The 23,214-nt window shown below is 35.2% G+C and overlaps 1 protein-coding gene across 1 annotated transcript in view; it reads left to right on the top strand.

The window, feature by feature from the left end:
* Positions 1-8: 8 nt before the first annotated feature.
* LOC113088753 (wiskott-Aldrich syndrome protein family member 1-like) overlaps positions 9-23,214 on the top strand; it is a gene marked incomplete at its 3' end in the record, with an annotated part of 30,240 nt that continues 7,034 nt past the window's right edge. The window contains exons 1-3 of the mRNA XM_026255823.1: positions 9-360; positions 20,602-20,761; positions 21,434-21,568. Coding sequence (XP_026111608.1) covers positions 20,629-20,761; positions 21,434-21,568 — 268 coding nt within the window. The remainder of the gene's footprint in view (positions 361-20,601; positions 20,762-21,433; positions 21,569-23,214) is intronic.

Raw genomic sequence — 23,214 nt, 5'->3', positions numbered from 1 at the left:
ACCATCTGCAGCCGGAGGGGTGGAGCCACACACACCGATATCCAGAATCGCGCTTCTTCTCAGAAATAGAGCAGTAGCTTGGTTATTAACGATTTTCTTGGTACAATATTTAGATTACCAGTAGCTGTGACGGGAAATTATACAGATCGTTGTTGAAGTCAATCTGCTGTGTTTTCACCGTGGATCCCTTTTCCATCATCGACGGTCCTCTAGTCCCGAGCTCCACTCTCTTTAACGGGATTCACTCTGACTGTATATCAGCAGTGTATTCCTGCAAAGAACTGAACCGACAGGAATATTTTAATTAAGGAATAACCTCGGGAAATCATGGAATAATACGAACACATAACATTTATTCAGGTATGATGTTTTATGCATGCTTGCTTCGAAGTATGCACTGTTCTTTTTTCACCGCATTTTTTCAATTCTCTGTATAAAATCAAAATAACGCATAATGCAAACATGCATGGCGAAAAGTGTTCATGTTTGCATGTTCCATTTTTTTTCTTTCTCTCGAATGTATCTTCTCCGACTGATGCATTTACGATGTAAACCAACACTGCTTGGCCCCATTCAGGAGTGGATGACAGGTGTGGGTTGAATTATGCATGCATCATGTGAAATAACTTGCATAATGCAGCCTAAAGCATCCAGAATGCATGCTACACGATGTTAGAATAAACATAATACATGCGACTTGTGCTTGTTTTGATTAAAGGTATGAAAAGATCACTTATGCTGCTCAGAGATTGATGCATTCAAGGGGGAAGGGGTGTCACATCTGTATGACGAACACTAGACAAACTATCACACCGAAATGCAATGCAGTTGCATGCTTGCTAAACAGTGTGCACTCCAGATTATGGCTGGGATGGCATGCCAAATATTTAGCAGTAGGAGAAAAAATTATTTGAGTTATTGTTAACATATAAAATATGGTGCATACTGAATGCATAACGCAATTGCGTCCAGTAATGGTGAGAATGAATAGTAGAATTGAGTGCATGCAGGGGGAAGGGCAGCAGACACTGGAAGACTCGCTTTGTGAAACCCGAGACTTCAGAAAACACAAAGCATCTCCATCGCTTCTCTGTTCAGTTCGTGCACTTAAAATAACACCACGTTTCAAACTGATGCATGTTTTTCGCGTGCTTTAACGCATTAACACGTTGAACAGTTGTTGTTTCCCCCCGAATTAGGAGCTATGTGTGAAATATGAGGAGAAATGATTCGTTTGGATGAATCGGTTAGTTCACTCAAAGATCCGAATCGCGAAACGAGTCGCGGAGCAAACAATTGTTTTGTTTAAAAACGGCACGTTTTCGTTTAAGTTCCTTACTCATAAATTACGTAATTTCTTTGCCTCTTCCAGGGTGATTTACAAACGGTTCGGATCTTTAAAAAGAACCACCGACTCGAAAGAATCGGTTCGCTCAGGCATCACTAGCGTGTGTCATCGCGACCCCATGCAACGTTCACTTCAAGCTTGATCATAGCTATATTTATTGCAAAAGCCTTAATCAATACCTTATATAATGCTCTAATCTTAGGTACCAAGACTACTGTGCATCTCATTAATATTGTGTTTGATTCACATACAGTCAGTGTTTACTTGTAGATGCATGATTGAACATTTAAGGGTTAATTCGCTGACTATCAGACATTAGTTTCAGTCTTTAATGCTAGGGATGTGAAGAGGGTCAGTCTGATGTTGTCTGCTTCAGTTCTTAGTCTTGAGCTCTTGCTGGCGAAGCAGAAAACTTGTTCTTTTTTCTTTTCTGGGTGGATTTTTTTTTTGTTCAGAAAAAGCTTTTCATGTGGCTTCTGTTTGATTTTCTGCCAGAGTTACAAACCTCAAGTCCAGAGTTATAGATCAGACATGAGACGAGAAGAATGTGTTGCTCTGAGTATTTATATCTATTATATATCTTTATTTACACAACGTTTATTTATTTATTCTAATCATCTATTTAATTACCAGTTAAAAGTTTTTTAATGTTTTAAAGAAGTCTCTTCTGTTCACAAAGCCTGCATTTATTTGATCTAAAATACAGCAAAAGCAGTAAAATTGTGAAATATTTTTACAATTTAGAAAAACTGTTTTCTGTGTGAATCTGTGTTAAAGTGTAATTTATTTCTGTGATGCTGCGCTGTATTTCCAGCATCATTCCTCCAGTCTTCAGTGTCACATGATCTTCAGAAATCAGAATAATATGATGATTTACTGCTCAAAAAAATAAATATGATGATTATTATTTTTATGATTATGTTGAAAACTGACGAGTAGAATTCGTCAGGTTTCTTTGATGAATAAAAAAAATCAGAATTCATATATATATATATATATATATATATATATACACCAAACACAGGCCTATATGATGATTTTTTTTTATATATTTTTCAATATTTATATTTTTATTTATATTTAAGTGATGAACCACATATACTATAAATAAATCTGATATATTAGTTTATTTTATATAATATAAATTATTTGAATTATATATATATATATATATATATATATATATATTTATTATTATTATTATTATTATTATTTTTGTATTTAAGCAATACTCAACATTTATTTTTTAGTACATGAGAAATGCCACTTTGACATATTTCTGTAATGCGTATGAACGGTTGAATCAGTTGACTCCAGAGGCAGGTAAACAGCTGGAGACAGCAGTGCTATCACACAGAGATGAATGTGTGGACGCTGCTGAAGAGTCTTAAACATCCCAGCTGTGAAGACGCCTCGGACACTAGAGTCTTTGTTCAGTCTTTCTGTTCGGCCCACAGAGCTGCCTCTGTGTGTGTGTGTGTGTGTGTGTGTGATTGAGTGTCAAGATGTCAAGGCATTTTTTTTCTTAAGTATCGTCCTCACAATATATATATATACACTCACCTAAAGGATTATTAGGAACACCATACTAATACTGTGTTTGACCCCTGCCTTAATTCTACGTGGCATTGATTCAACAAGGTGCTGAAAGCATTCTTTAGAAATGTTGGCCCCATATTGATAGGATCGCATCTTGCAGTTGATGGAGATTTGTGGGATGCACATCCAGGGTACGACGCTCCCGTTCCACCACATCCCAAAAATGCTCTATTGGGTTGAGATCTGGTGACTGTGGAGGTCATTTTTGTTCAGTGAACTCATTGTCATGTTCAAGAAACCAATCTGAAATGATTGGAGCTTTGTGACATGGTGCATTATCCTGCTGGAAGTAGCCATCAGAGGATGGTACATGGTGGTCATGAAGGGATGGACATGGTCAGAAACAATGCTCAGGTAGGCTGTGGCATTTAAACATTTTTCCAGTCTTCAACTGTCCAATTTTGGTGAGCTTGTGCAAATTGTAGCCTCTTTTTCTTATTTATAGTGGAGATGCGTGGTACCCGGTTGGTCTTCTGCTGTTGTAGCCCATCCGCCTCAAGGTTGTGTGTGTTGTGGCTTCACAAATGCTTTGCTGCATACCTCGGTTGTAACGAGTGGTTATTTCAGTCAAAGTTGCTCTTCTGTCAGCTTGAATCAGTCACTCATTCTCCTCTGACCACAGGACTGCCGCATACCGGATGTTTTTCCCTTTTCACACCATTCTCTGTAAACCCTAGAAATGGTTGTGCGTGAAAATCCCAGTAACTGAGCAGATTGTGAAATAAAACTACATACTACAAACTACATAAACTTTTTTTTACATTTCCCCTCAAAATAATATTGTTGCTTCTTACTAATATTCACCAAGTACATTTGCCATCAGAACCACAACATAAACAAATATTAAATAGATAAAAAAAAAAAAAAAATAGTCAAATTATTTATAAATAATAAATATTCTAATCAATTAAATGTTAAAGAGGTATTGGGGTATATGTAGGTAATTGTTGTTTCTCAACCAAATATAATAAAAAAATATCATTTTAAAATACACATTTTCTAAAAAAAAAAAGATATATAGATATATGTATATCACAAAAAAAAATATTATATTAAATATTACACTGATAAAAATTGGTGTAGGATTTACCATGAAACAATTTTCACTCAGAATATGCTTTAAATTTCACAAATATTTACAAGGAGTTTTTGAAGCAGAAAGATTGTAAAAATGTAATGCAATCTTTGTTTTATGTACCTTTGTACAAAATAAAAGCATTAAAAAATATATTTTATTTTTTATAACATGTAAATATTTATTCCATCAAATGTAAAATATATAATAATAAGAAATATAAAACATTTACAAAGAATTTAAATTGTATTAAATTAGGAACATATATTAAATGTAATTAAAAAAAACGTGCATGGTACGTTTGCTATTGGAGTTAAGAAATGTTGAAGAAAGTGCACTAAATGCATGTTCTCATGCTAAATCATTACTGTCACACCGTCACTAAACACTCTTGTTTGCGTGTCGTATTTGTTGGTCATGGAGCGCCGTCGGTGCCAGCAGGGATTTTCCGTGGCGTGGAGGGCAGTGGTTTGTTGGTTTTGTGGCTGAAGGCAGGTGGAGGATAACGAGAGTGGTGTCCTCTTACACTCCTGCGCTCGTTTGGGTGGATTCCTTTGTCCTCTCGCTCACAGACAGGTGCTGATCCTGTGACACAGTGTTTTCTGTTTGACTTCATTCTGTGCTTTCGCTTCTGTTCTTCTTTGGAGTTAAGCTCGTGCAGATTCAGATTTGAATATGCAAACGGAGCCAAAAGACTCCCCAGGTGTTTCTAAAACCTGTTTTAAATGAGGCTGTTCCATAAAAAGTCTTGTTTTATTAGTAGTGTTGTTTTACACTAGTGATCAGATGCACTATTTTAGAAAACAGGTGGAAGATCCTTCAGACTTGACCTGGAACTGCATCATTTTAATTCAATATCCATGAGATAGGCTGTACTTTTGATGATTGCTCTGATGGTAAACGAATTTATTTAAATGTTTATTGTATAAGGTAAATAGGTAAAACTTTATTTATTCCTTTATTTAGGGAAATTTACATATGTGAACATCATCATAAAGAAAATAAATGCCCTGGCCGTAATATAATATATTGTGTTTGTAAGCATGGCATTTCCCAAACAAGACTCTCTGCAAACAAATGGATATTTTATATGTAGATTTTAAAATTAAAATTGGATTTTTTAATTTAACAGAAAAATAGGAAAAGCCCAGTCAAAGTGTTCAGATAAAAAAGAAAAAAGTAATTTTTTATGATTTTGTGCTCATAATTCAGAAATGTTATATTAAGCTCAGCTAACAAAATATATATTTTCAAGAACATTTTGCTAACATTCCCATTAAGCTATGAAAACATTATGAATGTGCAAAAAGCACAGTTTTCCATTTTATTTACATTGTAACGTTTATGAGAACATTAAATTGAACATTCCATTTGATCGTTTCTCAAACATTATGGAAGTGTTACTTTTGAATCTTCACTGAATGTTCTGAAAACTAAGAAGAAGTTACATTTTAAAAAAATCCAGCTAAAACGTTTCAGAAAAACATTCCATGAATGATGTATAAATTATATTTTTATGCTAATGTTTTGAAAGTTTTCATTAAACACCAGATAACTTTGAACAAACGTAACTTTCTTTAAAAACGTTAGTTTAGAAACTACAGTTTGTGCAAAGTTTGTGTTTTATTTGCACTCAGCTAAAAAAAAAATGTTCTAATGTATGAGTGAGTTTTGAAAACGTTATTTCTAAATTTGGTCTAAATGTTAAGGGAAAATTTAATTGTTTAACTGTATCATTTTGCAAACATTATGTGTTATGCATTATGCGTTACTTTTCTTGGAATGTTTTGAAACAAGAAGTAACATAAAAAAAAAACGTTAGACAAAAACGTCCACCTAAAACATTTTAGAACTAAAACATTCCATGAATAAATTTTGGGAACGTCATTTTTACATTATTTTATCTCTCATCAAGTGATAACAATGTTAAACTAAAACAGAAATAAAAATCCCATGAACTATGTATAAATAACATGTTAGTGTTAACGTTTTGAAAACAGGTTAACTCTTAACGAACATTCTCTTGGCAAACATTTGTTGAGAACCTCGCAAGGACATCCTGAGAACGTTAGCTGTGTTTTTGTTAGCATTAGCAGACAGATCACAGTGGATTGTATGGTCACACTTGGACTGGAAACAGCAGCATGCTTCAAAACGTGATAATTGAAGTTGAGCCGGATGAGCGAGAGGTTACGCGGCATTGCGACACTTTTCTAATCGGCTCTTGTGCACTGATACTCAATTACTGCAGAAGAGGAAGCTGTAAATTTACTTTTTTACAGGCGCATTTCAATTCCCTCCTCCACCCTGTTCTTCAGACCACGCACACTGAGCGCATCTAAAAGCATCTGACCCCAATTTTCTCCTGCCCGGGATGAGTCTATGTGTGTGTGTGTGTGTGTGTGTGTGTGCCCGCTAACTAGTGATTGGTATGAATTAAGGGCCAATATTTACATAGAGTGGGTGGCCGTTCAATTATGGTGTGCCACGCAAAACTTCTTGTGATTTGCATGTTGGCTGCTTTGCATGTCATTCCCAGAGTTCAGTTCTGCCCTTTCTCTGTTCTCTGATCACAAACAAGCCACTTAGCGAGTGCATTAGCGATTACTCAGCAAGCACTTGATTTTGATGAATGACTCACGGCCAATCGCGGCTAACATGACGCGCATGTCAATGAGCGACTGCAGCGCATCAGCCAATCAGAAGTGAGTACACTGGTGACTCACATGGGCTGAAACACATCATTTTATGGTTAAGATTTTTTAACTTAGCATCTTTTGCAGTTTTGTCAAGTCTGTGACACTGGGAGTGTTAATTAAGCAATATCACACAAGCTGTTTTTCTGATTATCAGCTTTATGAGGCGGGAAATCCAATTAAAAGTTGATGATTTGAGTGACCAAATAATTTGAGCAAAAAAATGCAAAAAAAAAAAAAAAATTCAAATTTAATTGTGGTTGTGCTTTTGTAAAATGCAGATAGAGAAACTAATAAAACACTGATTAACCAATCATTTCAGGGCAAGCCTAAATATGGACACAATGTCTATATTTGTATGAACTATTCCTTTAATTCTGTCAGTGTGAGTAGTGTTAACAATAAATGCATATATTAATTGATTGCTAATAGCAATTCCTGCAAATTGAAATCCCTGTGATCTACATATGTAGGATGCAGCAGAAGGTGATGAAATTCACTCCTACTTTATTCTCTGCCTCTCTCTGTGCTTATTTTTATTTTCATGTGCTGCCTCCAGACAGAATGCGGCAAAAAAAAAGAAAAATCAGAGACAGAAAGTAAATGTGTGTGGGTATAAGAGATTGAGATGAGGAAAGACTCCTTCTGTTTGACTTCTCTGGGCAAAGACAGAGCCGATCGCCTACATTAGTTTAGCTAAGTGAAAAGTGAAAAGTGTTTCTCATCCCATGGTGTGTAAAGCTAATGCAGGATAGTAGGTGTCTATATAAATCAAAATGTTCAGATGCTTTTTGTGGGTGAATGGAAAAAGGATTGTGAAAGCTTTTTTTCCACCTGCAGAACATACATATAAACTGATGGATCGGTTGCAAAGGCTGAATTTATTTGACCAAAAATACAGTAAAAATGTGGAAATATTTTTACAATTTAAAACAGCTGTTTTCTATGTGAATATATTGGAAACTTTAATTTATTTCTGTGGTGATCCGCTGTATTTTCAGCATCATTCCTCTAGTCGTGTCACATGATCTTCAGAAATCAGAATAATATGATGATTTACTGCTCAAGAAACATTTATGATTATTATCAATGTCGTGCTGCACAATATTTTTGTGGAAACTGTGTTACGTTTAATTTTTCTGGAATCACAGATGAATAGGAAGTTCAAAAGAAAAGCGTTATTTGAAATAACATAATAAATGATAAATTTAATACATCCTTGATGATTAGAAGTATTAATTTATTGCTGAAATGATTCCATTAAAACAAAAAAAAGATCATATTTAAATAATGAATTATAACTCCAAATGGACTCTTCACACATTTATCACATTATAAAAATCCCAAATACGTATTGCATTTTTCCTCCCCTATAAAAATGACCCAGATACATAAAGTCTGAGCTTTTTGTTGCTCATACATCTCTCTCTTTTTCCTCATGTTCAGAACAAGCTGAAGGAGTTTCTATCCCACACAACAATTTAACAGAGACCCATCCGCCATCAGAGCTTATTTTGGCTTCTTCTGGAAAGGCTTGTCGCTTATTTTGGCTTGTTTTGGTTTCTTATTTCTCCAGTGAGATCTGGCAACAGCGTCGTCCAGAAGAACAGTTCTGTGTCGCATGCGGAAAACCTCAGATCTGGGTCACATTCAGCTGCGACTCAAGCGTCCTTTATCCACCACTCAAGGTTAAACAGACGCCTGTGGCTCCTCGGCTCGAGTCCTCAGGGTCAGAGGTCGCGCCTGCTGGTGTTATCATTACATAAGTGCTTGTGTCTCGTCTTCTGACTCATGCGAACCGTCCTGACAGATCATTGGGGACGTGGATTCACAAGCATTGGCTCAGAAAGCACTCGAGGCGGGAATCTGACCACGGATGTTCATGTACGACAAACACACTACGTGTTCATGGACACTTTAACACAGCTAGAATTTAAATGTTTTCACATTCGAAACAATCACATTCAAAATCGGCACGAATTTCACACGTTCCACTTAAAGATTTTTGACCCTGTCTGCCTTCCATATGCACGGCATAGCTGCTTTCTAACGGTGCGGTTACACTTGCGAAATTTGGTTGTGTTGCGCATTTGGTATCCATAATTTTTTTTTTGCGACACGTTACGTTTGGACACCAATGACAGAGCCGTCTTGTTATGTTTATGTTTGAAAGTTTGCCTCCAATAGTTTGGCATTATCATGTTAGCAAACATGAACATACTTGGAAATATTGGTTAAAATAGTAACATTTTACAAACTTTTACTAGAATTATAAAAGAACTACACAAAAATCGGTTAAATTTGTTAAACGAAAACACTTAAATTGCTAGTTTAAGAATTGCATAGAAACAATGAATTATGTAGAAATGGCAAGTAATATTTAATTTAATGTTAATTTAAGTAGAAAAACGGAAATTGTATTTTCTTGTAAAGCTAACTCAGATAATGTGTTTTATTTACAACGTTTTTACAGAATTTAGCTACCATTCATACATTATTTTTATTAGAGCTAAAGTATTAGTAGGATACTTTAAATATACAAATTAATAAATAAAATAAATATGTATAAAAATATGTTTCTTTTAAAATCTTTTTTAAATATTTAATTATTTTTATCAATACTTTTAAGTATTGAATTACATTCTTTTTCACAGCAATGCAATACAAAAAAAAAAAAATGTGTTTCCCCAAAAAAACTTTTAATAAGTTCTTAAAAGAACCATGTTTTGTTGTATTCTTAGTGTGAAGAACTATTTAAAGAAAATTTTTCCATTTTAAATAACTTTCTGTCCAATGGTAAGACTCCATGGATGTTAAAGGTTCTTTATGGAACCAACAAAGAACCTTTAAGCCTTTAATGAGTGTAAGGTCTACACTTCTTTCTTCATCCACTATCTAGGATGCATTTACTGATTGTGTTCTCTCTGTAAAAAACCTGTGATGCATCCTCGGAGGTTAGTAACTGGCATACAGTACATGCATGGTTTGCACATTTCTAATGCACATCTGCACACTACAGCTCGTGTGTAACTGTTTGCTGTCTGTAATCAAGTGTATTTTGATGTGGATTTTAATGAGTCTGGAAGACAGACATCTATAGACACGGGTCACATGATCCCAACAATGCACCTATTCACGTTTGTTCAAACAGACAGTGTTGATTTTGTCAAATAAAAGCCTTGTTTGTGCACAGAATGAAGTCCCACTTCCCCCGTTCTTTCAGAGTGGTACGACCCCAGTGGCGTTTGCTGAGCTTTCTTTGTGTGCGTTTGTCTGCTTGACAGACTCTTACTTCAGTAGTACCACCGAGAAGCAGCTCTGTTGTGCCGGAGGCCGGATTGGCATACTGTGCCCATTGGCAGCGTCCGCTAGCCTCGTTTACCCAGAAACGCCTCCATTCACGGCAGATCCAAGATGGCGGCTCTTTACAGTGAGCGCAGTTGGAGTTAATGGGCCAGTCATGCGACTGCTCGACTCTCAGCAGATCTGTTCCTCGCTTGATTAATGAAGATTCACATCAACACTGTGATGCGCCATTCGTGGCTCTTATTATCTACAGGTGCGACCATATCTGGATGATAAATCACTGGGTGAAAATTTACTTCAACCAAAAGTACTACCAGAATTACGCATTCATAACTTTAAAACTTTCAAAATTTGAAACTCAATAGTTCTACCAGGGAGAGAATCTTACAAATTCAGTTTTATATATATGTATCTTATATATATATGATGATTTCCATGATCGATCGTCGTTTAAATTAACAATTAATCGATTGTGCTGTAGAGTGTATCTATTGCTGTGGCGCAGTCACTGGAATGACAAATGCCACTCAAAACAGCAACAACAACAACAACAAAAATGCTTTCCCACCCAAATTAAAGGGGGTTTAGTTTGAATAAAATGCTAGTAGCAGGATTATAAAAATGAATATATGTGATTATGATCATTTGGTGTGTGTGCTGCGCAGTGAGAGAACCGCTTTCATCAGAAATACAACTGTTGCTCACATCAAACATTGTTATCTGAGTATTATGACCAGTGCTCAGATTGATCCTGCTGGATCATGTTCCAGAACATATCTGATTATGAATATTTTGCGTCCTGATACGTCTACTTAAATGGCATACTGTGCATTAGATCATTACAGTGTGTGCGTGCATACGATGACGAGTGAGCGCGAGTATGGCAATGATTTGAATGTTGAACTGTTATTTATAATGTAACTACTAGGCTTGTACATTACACGCTTTCGCATATACGGAAAAGATCATCCTCTTCACATGAGAAAAAACGTCCTTGGCATAACAGCACAGTGAACCGGTTTTCTAAAGTATATTTGAACTGACCAGTTTGACCTTTTATATGTTTGGTTGACAGTGTTTTGTTTTGATAATGAACAGACTTAATATTTGGGGGGGGGGGGGGGGGATTCGGTGCGCGAGGAGAGACATAAAAAAACACTTTGGAGTAAGATATAATCCGCAAAATTGTTTACTTTTATTTGTGAACTCACAATTTAAAAAAAAAAAAAACAGAAGATTTGTGCTTTTGTAAAATAAAGCAAACAAACATTATTTACATTATCATCCTTTCCTTTCTGTGAACTTGTTTATGGAGCGCCACGACACACTTCTGTTTTAAATCCGTTATCTTAATTATTTAAGTCTGATAATTCGCTTTTTTTAATGAAAACAAACTGTTAATTTTATTTTAGGCCTATTACTTACAAAGGCTATGCATTTTGTTTAAAGCGTCCCATTTTTTCATGAATTAAGAATTTGTTGATTTATATTTTTTGTTCTCTCAATTCAGTTAAATCAAGGGTTATTTAGAAAACAAAATTAATGAAAACATGGAAAGTTGCCACAAATTAATAAGTCTTAGGAACGAAATTAACAATTTGTTAGGAATGAACAGAGTCTCCAGGGAATGGTTGCATAAAAGGTTAAGACTAGTCTTAAAAGTTACTCAGCTATTGTTTTTTTCTTTAATACTGATCATAATTTTTTTTAAGTTCAGTTACATAAAAATGTAGATTAGTCTGAGTTGAATACAAAAATAAGAGCATTTTCAGACACAATTAGACAGATAAATTATTAAATGTTTTACCCTATTTATTAATTTATAATTGATATTAATCATAAATATATATGTAATAAATAACCATATATGTCATGTACAATTTGGCATTTTAAAAAGAAAAAAAAGAAGCTAAATTGTTTAGATAAAAATGGGACAAATAATTAATAATGTAGTCCTAATTCAAGCAAATTAATAAAAAATAAAATTAAAATAAATAATAAAAAAAACATCACATTCAGGTAACAGCTGCAGAACTGTCAATAAAATAGTAATAATAATTATAATGAATAATTATTACATTATTAATGTGCTGATGGTTTATTGTTGAGCTAACATGAGCACGTCTGATGTTTTCTCACTCAAACTCTCAGATTGCAGCGTCAGCAGATTGAACAGCCGCCAGCGTTTCCTTCGAGTGCCATTGTTCAGCTCTATATCCCACATCTATTATTGATGGCTTTGCTTTCTGCCTTCTGGCTTCTTCATCTGCACTTTGTCTTTCAAATTACTGCACCTTTTTCAAATCTGGATTTATTAGGACGAGAGCAAACTACAAGAAAAAGATGAAACGGAGGAAATGACAGACCCCTTTCTTATGTGCTGTGATACACAAGTGTGCAAAGGATTCTTAAAAAAAAAATTCAATTAAAAAAATTAATCATCCTCAACAACATGTCAAATATTCAAAATTGGGTTCAGATTTAAAAGACTAGGATTGATTAAAAATATGCATGTTTAATAAATTCTAAAACAATTATATGTCTGTTTAATAGAAATTAATATTTCAAAATGCTAAATGACTCCCAAAAAAATTACTGATTTTAACTACTTATTTAACTACTTATTTAAAGTAACTATATTTTCTTGAAACTTTTTTTTTTAATTACAAAAAAATGATCAAAATTTGTTAAACACTGATAATTGAAAAAGATAATCGTATTTCTCTCTCTATTCAGGTATATATATATATATATATATATGTATGTATGTTCAAATTTCATTCCAAGTTAAAAGACTGATTTAAAATATATTATTATTATTATTAAGATAGATTTAGAAGTAGCTGATATATATTAAAAAATATATATTTAATAACACTAAAGAATTTTTTTGTTAATGAATTGTTTAATACTGATAAATAGCAAATATTATGATTTGTCACTATAATTCTTTTTATTACAAAATATATAATATGTATATAATATATAAATATATTTTTCTTAATATATATATATATATATATATATATATATATATATATATTTGATTTTAAAAATGGAATATGCATGGATGAATAGTTCAGTAAGGTCAATAATATGCATTAGAAATATTACGATATTTAAATTTTATGCCAATTTTAAAGTCAAGGGTTGTTGAATTTACTAAACAATTTGGACATTTCTGCATGCAGTATATTGCATGCGCATCTTAGTATGAGCTGCTTTAGGTGTAACATCACTTTCCATGCAACTTTCCAGATGTACTGCAGTACAGAACGCAGGAGTCACTGTAAATGTCATTCCTCTGACCATAGCAGCAGTAACTATGATCAAGTGATGGAGAAAGGCCTTTATATATAGTTTGCAAGTGATAAATGATTCTTTCCAGCAGTAAAACTGTATTTTACCATCCATCATCTGAGTCCTATATATCATGATGTGTCTGAAGCGCTTGAGGATTCATGCGTGTTGTTGTATTTAACAGCACTGTTGACTCGAGAGATGCTAATCAGTCTCTCTGGATGATCAGTGTTACGATCGTTCCCGTGGATGTCTAATTCAGACAGCTGATCAATGAGAGACAGTCATCTGCAGCTCACAGCTGTGTGTGTGTGTGTGTGTGTGTGTGTGTGTGTGTGTGTGTGTGTGTGTGTGTGTGTGTGTGTGTGTGTGTGTGTGTGTGTGTGTGTGTGTGTGTGTGTGTGTGGACGCAGATAAGAGCAAAGCCTCAGCTCCGGCGTCTTATTTATTCATGCAGGTTGACAGATCAGTGGTGAAGGTCAGAGCGAACACGAGCACATTCAATTATTAATTGTTTTGAACACCCAGAAATATAACATTCAAAAGAAATAATTCACCCCAAAATTAAAATGCATTAAATAAACAAATAAATAAATGAGTGAGAAACAGTTCTAACAGCATTATATAAAATACAAATATTTAATCGTATTTTAAATATGTTATTAGATTAAATATAAATATTTTAGCTGTCGTGCATGCTTGTAAAATATTAATATTAAATATACTATAAATTAAATATTAATAGTATAAATATGCAATGTCAATTAATATAATAATAATAATAATAAAATAATTAATATGCTGTACTTTTGGTCACATTACATGTATATTTATTTATCTCAAATATAAATGTATAATATAAATGCACAGATTATGCTGCCACACGTGGCATGTAACCAAAATATTTACAAATATTTAACATTTTAGATTTAATGTTTACATTGCATTTTAAGATTTAGGTGTTAAAGACTTATGTTTATTATATGCATGCTCATAATATTAGTGTTTTTGCATTACAATTATAATTTAAGAATTAAAAATATATATGTGTGTGTGTGTATAGACATAATAAAATGACACATAAAACAATACACATGCACACACATAAAAATGTGTTATTGTTAATGTTTTTATACTTTTTTTAACATGTTAAAGTAAATTATACTCATGTTTCATGATATGCACATTAAAATGACTTGCATTCAAATTCCAATTTAAACATATATATTGTTTATTTTGCCATTTTTTTATATATTTTTTTAAATGTTCATACAATTTTCCTTCCACTTTGCATATATATTCACTTCAGTCATCTCCGAAATGAATTTGGCGTAAAATGTCTTTTGGCAGTCTGCCCAAATACTAACTCAAAGAAGAGATTTTAAGATGTGTGGTTTTGTGCCAGCTTCATCCATCACACTGGAGAGTGAAGATGAGGTTGAGTGCATTGCATTGTGGGATAGATCATGCCATGCGGTTCCTCTGCTTTGACACTCATGCGTTTGGCAGGAGCTTTTATCCAAAGTGAATTGCGTTGCATTCAATGTATATATTTGATCAGTTTGATCATGCATTTTTTGGGAGTTTGCACATACACTGCAGAAAATAAAAGTATGCTTTAATGCAAAAACGCATTAAAAAAGCGCACGCCTTCTGACCCGGAAGACACCATAACAAATGAGAGTTCACTACTTGAGATTTAGCTGCTTGTTATCCAGACATAACAAGACGGAGACACGGATTCATGAACTATTATGTGTGTGTGTTACGTAAGAGTCCTGCTCTCTCCGACTCTTTTGTGTCCCGTGTGAGAACCTCAGGAGACTCTAATGGAAACCAGCTGTTGGGCCGATCGCATCCACAGCCGTCCTCACCTCTGATTGGCTGAGGCTGGGCTGGCTGCGCTCTGATTGGCTGCTGGGTGAGCATTCCGCTCTCTGTGATTGGTCTCTGTCTTCATGTAAATGCAGTGGAGAGTTTGTTCAGGGTCAGTTTTAGTGCAGGACACTGCGAATCAAATCATTCACAGCTTTCTGTAGAGTGAAAGGTGAAAGTTAAAGGGGAAAACAGGTTCTGAAAACTACTAATGTTTGCCTCTTGACTTTATCAGACTGCTAAAGAAAGTTTGGATAAGGTTTATGTTTATTAAAGAGATTAATACTTTTATTCATCGAGGCTGCATTAAATTGATGGAAAGTGACAGTGAAGACATTTATAATGTTACAAAAGATTTCTGTTTCACATAAATGCTGTTTTTTTTAACTTTCTATTCATCTGTGAATCCTGAAAAATAAAATGCATCACAGTTTCCGCAGGAATATTGTGCAGCATTTATTTTTAATAAAAAGTATCATTTATTAGTGTTAATAATAATTATTTATTTTAAATTATAATTTATTGTGATTTATGTAAATAATATATGTATACGCATTTATATTTATATAAAATATATAAATATCAAATATTCGGTCATTTTTATTTGTCAAAATGTATTTTAATTATTATTATTTATTTTAAATTATAATTGATCTGAAGTGATCAAAAATGCTAATGTATTATATATAGCAATCATTAAAAAAAATTGAATATTAATTAATATTATTAATTTTCAATTATAATTGATTGTATAAACATATTATAGAAAAATGTATGTGTATATAAATAAATATTAATTTTGTATATATAATATAAATGGTAATACGTACATTGTTCTGCATGCATAGCCGAATAAAAACAAACAAAACAAAAATACATATAATATACATCCATAAACAAATAAAATGCATGTAAAATACACCCATATATATTTGTATAAACATTGATGGCACTACTAATGTAGATGTGTTCGCTCTTGAACTCTTAGTTCGTGGCATCTGTAGATCGAATGTTCTACCGAAGAGGAAGCAGGTCCTTCAGCAGTAATACTGTGAATCTGTCATGTTCAGGAGTGTTGTGCTGTATTTGACTGTACAGTGAGTCTCAGAAGGATGTGTGTTTGTGCTCTGAGAGCTGACTGTACTCTCTGTTGAGACGACTTTGGTCTTTGGTTTGTTCTTTCCATTGCTGTATGTATGTCTCCTTCTCTTCATTCATCATTTCTGTGATTCCTCCATGTTTTTAGGGATTGGTGATATAGAGTCCGGGCTTGAAAACGGAAAGAATTCTTCAGAGCAGAATCTATATTTTAACGTACTGTTCTGCGTTCCTCTGATGTTATTACCGTTCCGAAACCGGTTCGGGTGAAAGAAATACCGGTTAATAACGGTAAAAAAAATATATATATATATATATATTATTTGCATATTAATAATAATAATGCAATAATTATAAAGTATAGCGGTTTTTTACTCAAAAAGAAAAGGAAAAAATAGAGATCTAACGCATAGTCACAGCCAATAGGCTACAGCATCATCATCTCTAGATTTTGGCCAAATGTAAGCTACTTTAAAAAAAAATCTAATAATAATCTATCAATACTTTAAAGACAAAGTATTTTTAAGATATTTAAAAATGTTTGCTGCATTGTTAAAAGAAGGTGGGCGAGCGAGTGACTCTCTCTCTCTCTCTCTCTCTCTCAGGTGTGGTGAGCAAGCGAGTGACTCTCTCTCTCTCTCTCTCTCTCTCTCTCAGGTGTGGTGAGCGAGCGAGTGACTCTCTCTCTCTCTCTCTCTCTCTCTCTCTCAGGTGTGGTGAGCGAGCGAGTGACTCTCTCTCTCTCTCTCTCTCAGGTGTGGTGAGCGAGCGAGTGACTCTCTCTCTCTCTCTCTCAGGTGTGGTGAGCGAGCGAGTGACTCTCTCTTCTCTCTCTCTCTCTCTCAGGTGTGGTGAGCGAGCGAGTGACTCTCTCTCTCTCTCTCTCTCTCTCTCTCTCTCTCTCTCTCTCAGGTGTGGTGAGCGAGCGAGTGACTCTCTCTCTCTCTCTCTCTCTCAGGTGTGGTGAGCGAGCGAGTGACTCTCTCTCTCTCTCTCCTCAGGTGTGGTGAGCGAGCGAGTGACTCTCTCTCTCTCTCTCTCTCTCTCTCTCTCTCAGGTGTGGTGAGCGAGCGAGTGACTCTCTCTCTCTCTCTCTCTCTCTCTCTCTCTCAGGTGTGGTGAGCGAGCGAGTGACTCTCTCTCTCAATTTAGGTGAGCTTTATTGGCATGACAAAAACTGTACATTGTATTGCCAAAGCAGTGGCAGCTGGGCTGCTTACAAATAGTGCACATATGTATTTACAGAAAGAAAAAGAATAATAGTAATAATAAAATATATAAAAAGTATTAACCATGTAGTGCAAAGTGAATTAGTGTATGTGAATGTATAAGTTAGAAATAAAATAAAATAGAATATGGTATTAGATTTACAGAGGCAAAATATACATCTAAGTAATACAACACAGTAATATGGCGTAACATAATCTACATGTGCTGGAAACATCAGGTCAGGGCAGGTTGAGTGTTTTCTCTAACATCATGACAGGCAGACACATACTGAGCAGCAAATACACAGCAGTTCTTGTGTTCTCCTAACAGATACGGCAGTTTCTCCTGCTTCGGAAGAGTTTTAAATGTCTGATGGATCTGCTGTATTTGATCATAGAACCCTGTCCGTATGTCCGTGTATTTGGAGCATTCTGTTAAGAAGTGCAGTTCTGTTTCCATCTGATTCAGATCACAGTGTGAACACAGTCTCTGCTCCGCTGGCAGCCATGTTTTTCTGTGTCTGCCCGTCTCTATCTTCAGCTTGTGTCCGCTGAGTCTGTATCTGGTCAGTGTGCTTCTCAGTTTCTGATCTGACACTGTGTACAGATACTCTGCCATACTGTACTCTCTCTTTAGAGCCAAATAGCATCGCATTTTACTCTGTTGTTCTGTTTGGGTTTGCCAGTGAGTGATGTAATTGTGTTTGATTTGTGCAGTAATCTGATTGATTCTGATGTGATTCAGAGCATCAGTAGATGTTTGTGAAGCATCAGTACTGAAGCTCTGGATCAAGCTGAGGGAGGGGACTGTACTCTCTCTCTCTCTCTCTCTCTCTCTCTCTCTCAGGTGTGGTGAGCGAGCGAGTGACTCTCTCTCTCTCTCTCTCTCTCTCTCTCTCTCTCTCTCTCAGGTGTGGTGAGCGAGCGAGTGACTCTCTCTCTCTCTCTATCTCTCTCTCTCAGGTGTGGTGAGCAACGAGTGACTCTCTCTCTCTCTCTCTCAATTCAATTCAATTCAATTCAAATGAGCTTTATTAGCATGACTGTGGAACACAATGTTGCCAAAGCATCAACATATTATATATAAATAATAAAACAAACAAACAAAACATATATTTACAAATCATGTCATATGTAGCATAGTAAATATAAATAAATAGATAAATAAACACAATTTATCCTAATAAATGAATAAATAGAGTCGGTCTCTCTAGAGAATTAGCTGACTCTGGCGTTGTGAATAGCTAACACATATTTAGCCGCTAGTGCAGCTGTACTATCATCTTCTCCCAGTAAGAAGAACATGTTCTCAGTGTCGCTCAGTTCAGAGAATGATGGAATTAAAATGTCAAATCTGGGCAGAAAGGTTTCTCTTATACTGGTGTATTTAGAGCAGAAGAGCAGAAAGTGTTCCTCATCCTCCATGTGCTGTAGATCCTCTGCTCTCTCTCTGTCCATGTTTGTCTATGTCTTCCTCTCTCTATCTCTAGATCATGGTCACTTAATCTGTATTTGGAGAGGATTTGTCTTTCTTTAAAATGTTTAATAAATAGATAATTGGCCAATTTAGTAGGGATGCACGATAATATCGGCACAATATCGGTATCGGCCGATAAAAGCTTAAAATGACCATTATCGGTATCGGCCGATATGAATATTTCATAGCCAAACCGATATTCTCCAAGTGAAATAATTGACCTGTTTTTCAGATGTGAATGTCTGTCTACATTTGTAAAATAATAAATTTATGGTAGAATCAGTACAGAAGAGATACATGGATTTCTCTTCAGTAAAATTAAAGTTTAAATATATCAGTATATATTTGTATATATATCGATATCGGTATCGGCATCGGCCAAAATTATTTTGAAAATATCGGCATATCGAATATCGGCCAAAATCCAATATCGTGCATCCCTACAATTTAGTGGTTCTATTGAGGGCCGAGTAACATTGCAGTTTATTCTGGAGGGCAAAATGTGCTTTTAGTGCTTCATCATGAGTGACTTTTAGATGTTTGTGGATCTGGTTAATAAAAGGTTTGGGGTTGATGGGGAGTATATTCTGATGGATGAGTTGAAGAGCGAGTGAGTTCAGAGGAAGAGGTTCTGCTGAGCTTTATATTGCACTGACTCTGGGTCAGACTGATGGAGGTGATGCCAGAACTGAACACATCTCTTCTGGATCTCCATGTTCAGCGGGTACAGGCCCAGCTCAGCCCTGCAGGCCGCAGTGGACGTGTTTCTGTCAACCCCAAGAATATTTTTGCCAATTTCCAATTGTAATTTTTCTACTGATGTTTTATCCCAATTTTTTAAATTTAGTACTGGTCCCCAAATTTCACATCCATATAAAAGAATTGGTTTTATTATTGAATTATATAATTTTATCCAGGTTTTAATGGGTAATTTTAAGTGTCCACATCGTGACTTTATAGCATAGAAAGCCCTCCGAGCCTTTTCATGTTGTGACAGTATTGTTCCAGCAGGGACAGGCTCTGCTGAAGGCCCTCAGGTCATCCGCATACAGCAGACATCTGACCTCTGACCCCTGTAGAGTAGAGCTCTCCAGCGCTGACGCCAGGTCATTGATGTAGATGTTGAATAGAGTTGGGCTCAGACTGCAGCCGTGCCTCACTCCACGGCTCTGCTGGAAGAACGCGGTTCTGCGGTTACCCATCTTCACCGCACTTTTGCTGTTGGTGTACAGAGATTTAATAATATCAAACGTTTTTTCCGCCAATGCCAATTTGTAGGATTTTGTACAGTAGACCATCATGCCAAATTGAATCAAATGCTTTTTTAAAGTCTACAAAACATGCAGATATCTTCCTTTGTTTGTCGTTGATGTTCTTGCTGATTAGAGTGTGGAGAGAGTAGATGTGGTCGGATGTGCGATGTTTTGGTAAAAAGCCAATCTGTGCTTTATTTAAGATGTTGTGTTCTCTCAGGTGTGGTGAGCGAGCGAGTGACTCTCTCTCTCTCTCTCTCTCTCTCTCTCTCAGGTGTGGTGAGCGAGCGAGTGACTCTCTCTCTCTCTCTCAGGTGTGGTGAGCGAGCGAGTGACTCTCTCTCTCTCTCTCTCTCTCTCTCTCAGGTGTGGTGAGCGAGCGAGAGCGTCAGGATGCCGCTGGTCAAGCGCAGTATTGAGCCTCGTCACCTGTGTCACACAGCTCTGCCACACAGCATCAAGAACGAGCTGGAGTGTGTGACCAACATCTCTCTGGCCAACGTGATCCGTCAGCTGAGCAGCCTGAGTGAGTCCAGATCTCTTCTGTCTCTACATACACACTCAAACACTCTAGATGTGTACAGTTGCACATCTGCAATGCATTACAGTACTGTGTTACACTGTACTCTGTACATTTGTTACCTTTTATTATTTTATTTGTATTATTAACCTTATTACTTTTTATGTCATTATTTTTATTATTCTTTATAGTATATCAATTATATATTTATTTATATATAAAATATATACAACTATTTTTCTCATTTTTAATTTTTTTAATTTCTCTCTCGTGGTACAAGTTGTTAAGTTTGTAATTGTAAAATAATTATTTATAATGGTAATATCTGTTGAACTGCAAAATCTAAAAAAGGAATAAAAAAAAACTTCATGATTTATTTATTTTATTTAGCATACTTTGTATATTACATAAATAATTTAAAAAATAAGATTTAAGATTAAATATGTAAATTATCTATATTTTAGTTTTATTATTTTATAAAACTTTCTAACTTATATTATTTATATGTATTCATCATTGTTGAACTGCCTTAAATTGATGCTGATGTAAATAAAATCTAATTTTATTACAGTAATAAAAATCACATCAGAGAATCAAGAGAAGAACTAAAACTGAGGTTAATTCTCATGATAATAATACATTTTTTATTTTGTTTTGGGGTGTTTTGTGTGTGTTCAGGTAAATATGCAGAGGATTTGTTCGGCGAGCTCTTTAATGAAGCTCATTCCTTCTCATTTCGAGTGAATTCGCTTCAGGAGAGAGTCGACCGCCTGTCAATCAGCGTCACTCAGCTTGACCCCAAAGAGGAGGAGTGTGAGTACACACACACACACACACACACACACACTCAGTTCAGTCTGTTATCGGCTGTGATTGAGTTTCTCGACTGGTGAAACTGACAGCATGTTTTCTGGAAGCTCGACAGAGCTGAGATATCTGATAACAAACAGAGAAAGAGAGACAGATTCCTCTTATCCACTGACAGGACGCTTGAGCACAATCTGACAGAATTTAACACAATCATTTCTGGGCCAGAAAAACTGTTTTTGCACCAGCTCAGAAACCAGTGCCCACTGGGATAATTTTATCAATTTATTATGCACACCTATCTGAAAAAATGTAATAATAATTCATTCAAAGAAGTCTTTTCTGCTTTCTAAACCTGCATTTATTTGATCAAAAATACTGTAAAATTTTAAAATGTTATTACAATTTAAAATAACTATTTTCTATGTGAATAAATGTTGAAATGTAATTTATTTCTGTGATGCTCTGCTGTATTTTCAGCATCATTCCTCCAGTCTTCAATGTCACATGATCTTCAGAAATCATTCTGATATGCTGATTTGCTGCTCAAGAAACATTTCTGATTGTTATCAATACTAAAAACTGTACATTTTAATGTTCTTAGATTTCAAATTCAAATAGTGGTTAAAAATAAAGTCAGTAGAATATTGTACGAAACATTTTTCTAACATTTAAATAACGTTCACTGTTATGCGCAGAAACACAGCTACAAAAAAGGCTTCCTACCAGTGGCCATCCTTCACAAAACTTGAAATCTAGCGCAATTTTATTATAAATAGAATGCTAAATAATTCATTACAGGCATTCCAGTCAAATGTGATAATAATTATGCAATATTTCAAACCTTTAACCCACAGAAACAGTTTAACGGTAACACAATTGCGTGGGAAATACAGACTTGGCAACCCGACTGATGCACTCTGAGGTTAGACCATAGAGTCGTGTGTACGCTAAACTGAAAGTAAACAGCGAGCGCTCATTCAAAAGTGATGTCAATATCCCACATTTTAATAGCGCGACAAAAGTGGATTCAATTAATTTGCACGAGTAGATTACATACAAAGTCAATGCAAAGATGTGAATAGATGCGAATTTGCGCGAATACTGTAATTCGTGTTTAGAAACGCGTTTTCCGCAAACGTGCGATATATGCCTCAAACATGTCTTCTGTGTGTTTTCAACTCGAGTGGAAAATTAGCATGACGCGTTGTCACGCAAGCCAATCAACGAAGAGCTTATTGACATGTCCGGTTGTATCAGAAAATTGAAATACATTTTTTAAAATAGTTTTTATGTTTTTTTCAAAAGAGTGACGCAAAAAACATCCAGCGAGTAAATTAGAGCGAGTAATGCGATGTAAATATTTGTTTCGCGTTTGGTGTGCACACTTCATAAGAAACCCATGCGGCGCTCTAGATCAGCGCTCTTGGCGCACTTTCTTCACTGCGACTCTCTGATTGGTGGAATTTTCTGAACAGCATCATGGGTAATGTAGTTTTTCACCACAAATTAAGTTTTTCGCAATTAATGCGAATGGCCTCAACAAAAGCAAATACAATAAATGCAAATCTGGGCTGACTAGAGCGCTGTCTTTTAAACATTTAATAGTTGTTATAAAAAATCAGAAATTAAAAATTAAGCCCCTCCCCCTA

Source organism: Carassius auratus, unplaced genomic scaffold (assembly GCF_003368295.1).
Source record: "Carassius auratus strain Wakin unplaced genomic scaffold, ASM336829v1 scaf_tig00047001, whole genome shotgun sequence".
In the NCBI taxonomy this organism is placed as follows: Eukaryota; Metazoa; Chordata; class Actinopteri; order Cypriniformes; family Cyprinidae; genus Carassius; species Carassius auratus.
This window is presented reverse-complemented; position numbering and strand designations above follow the sequence as displayed.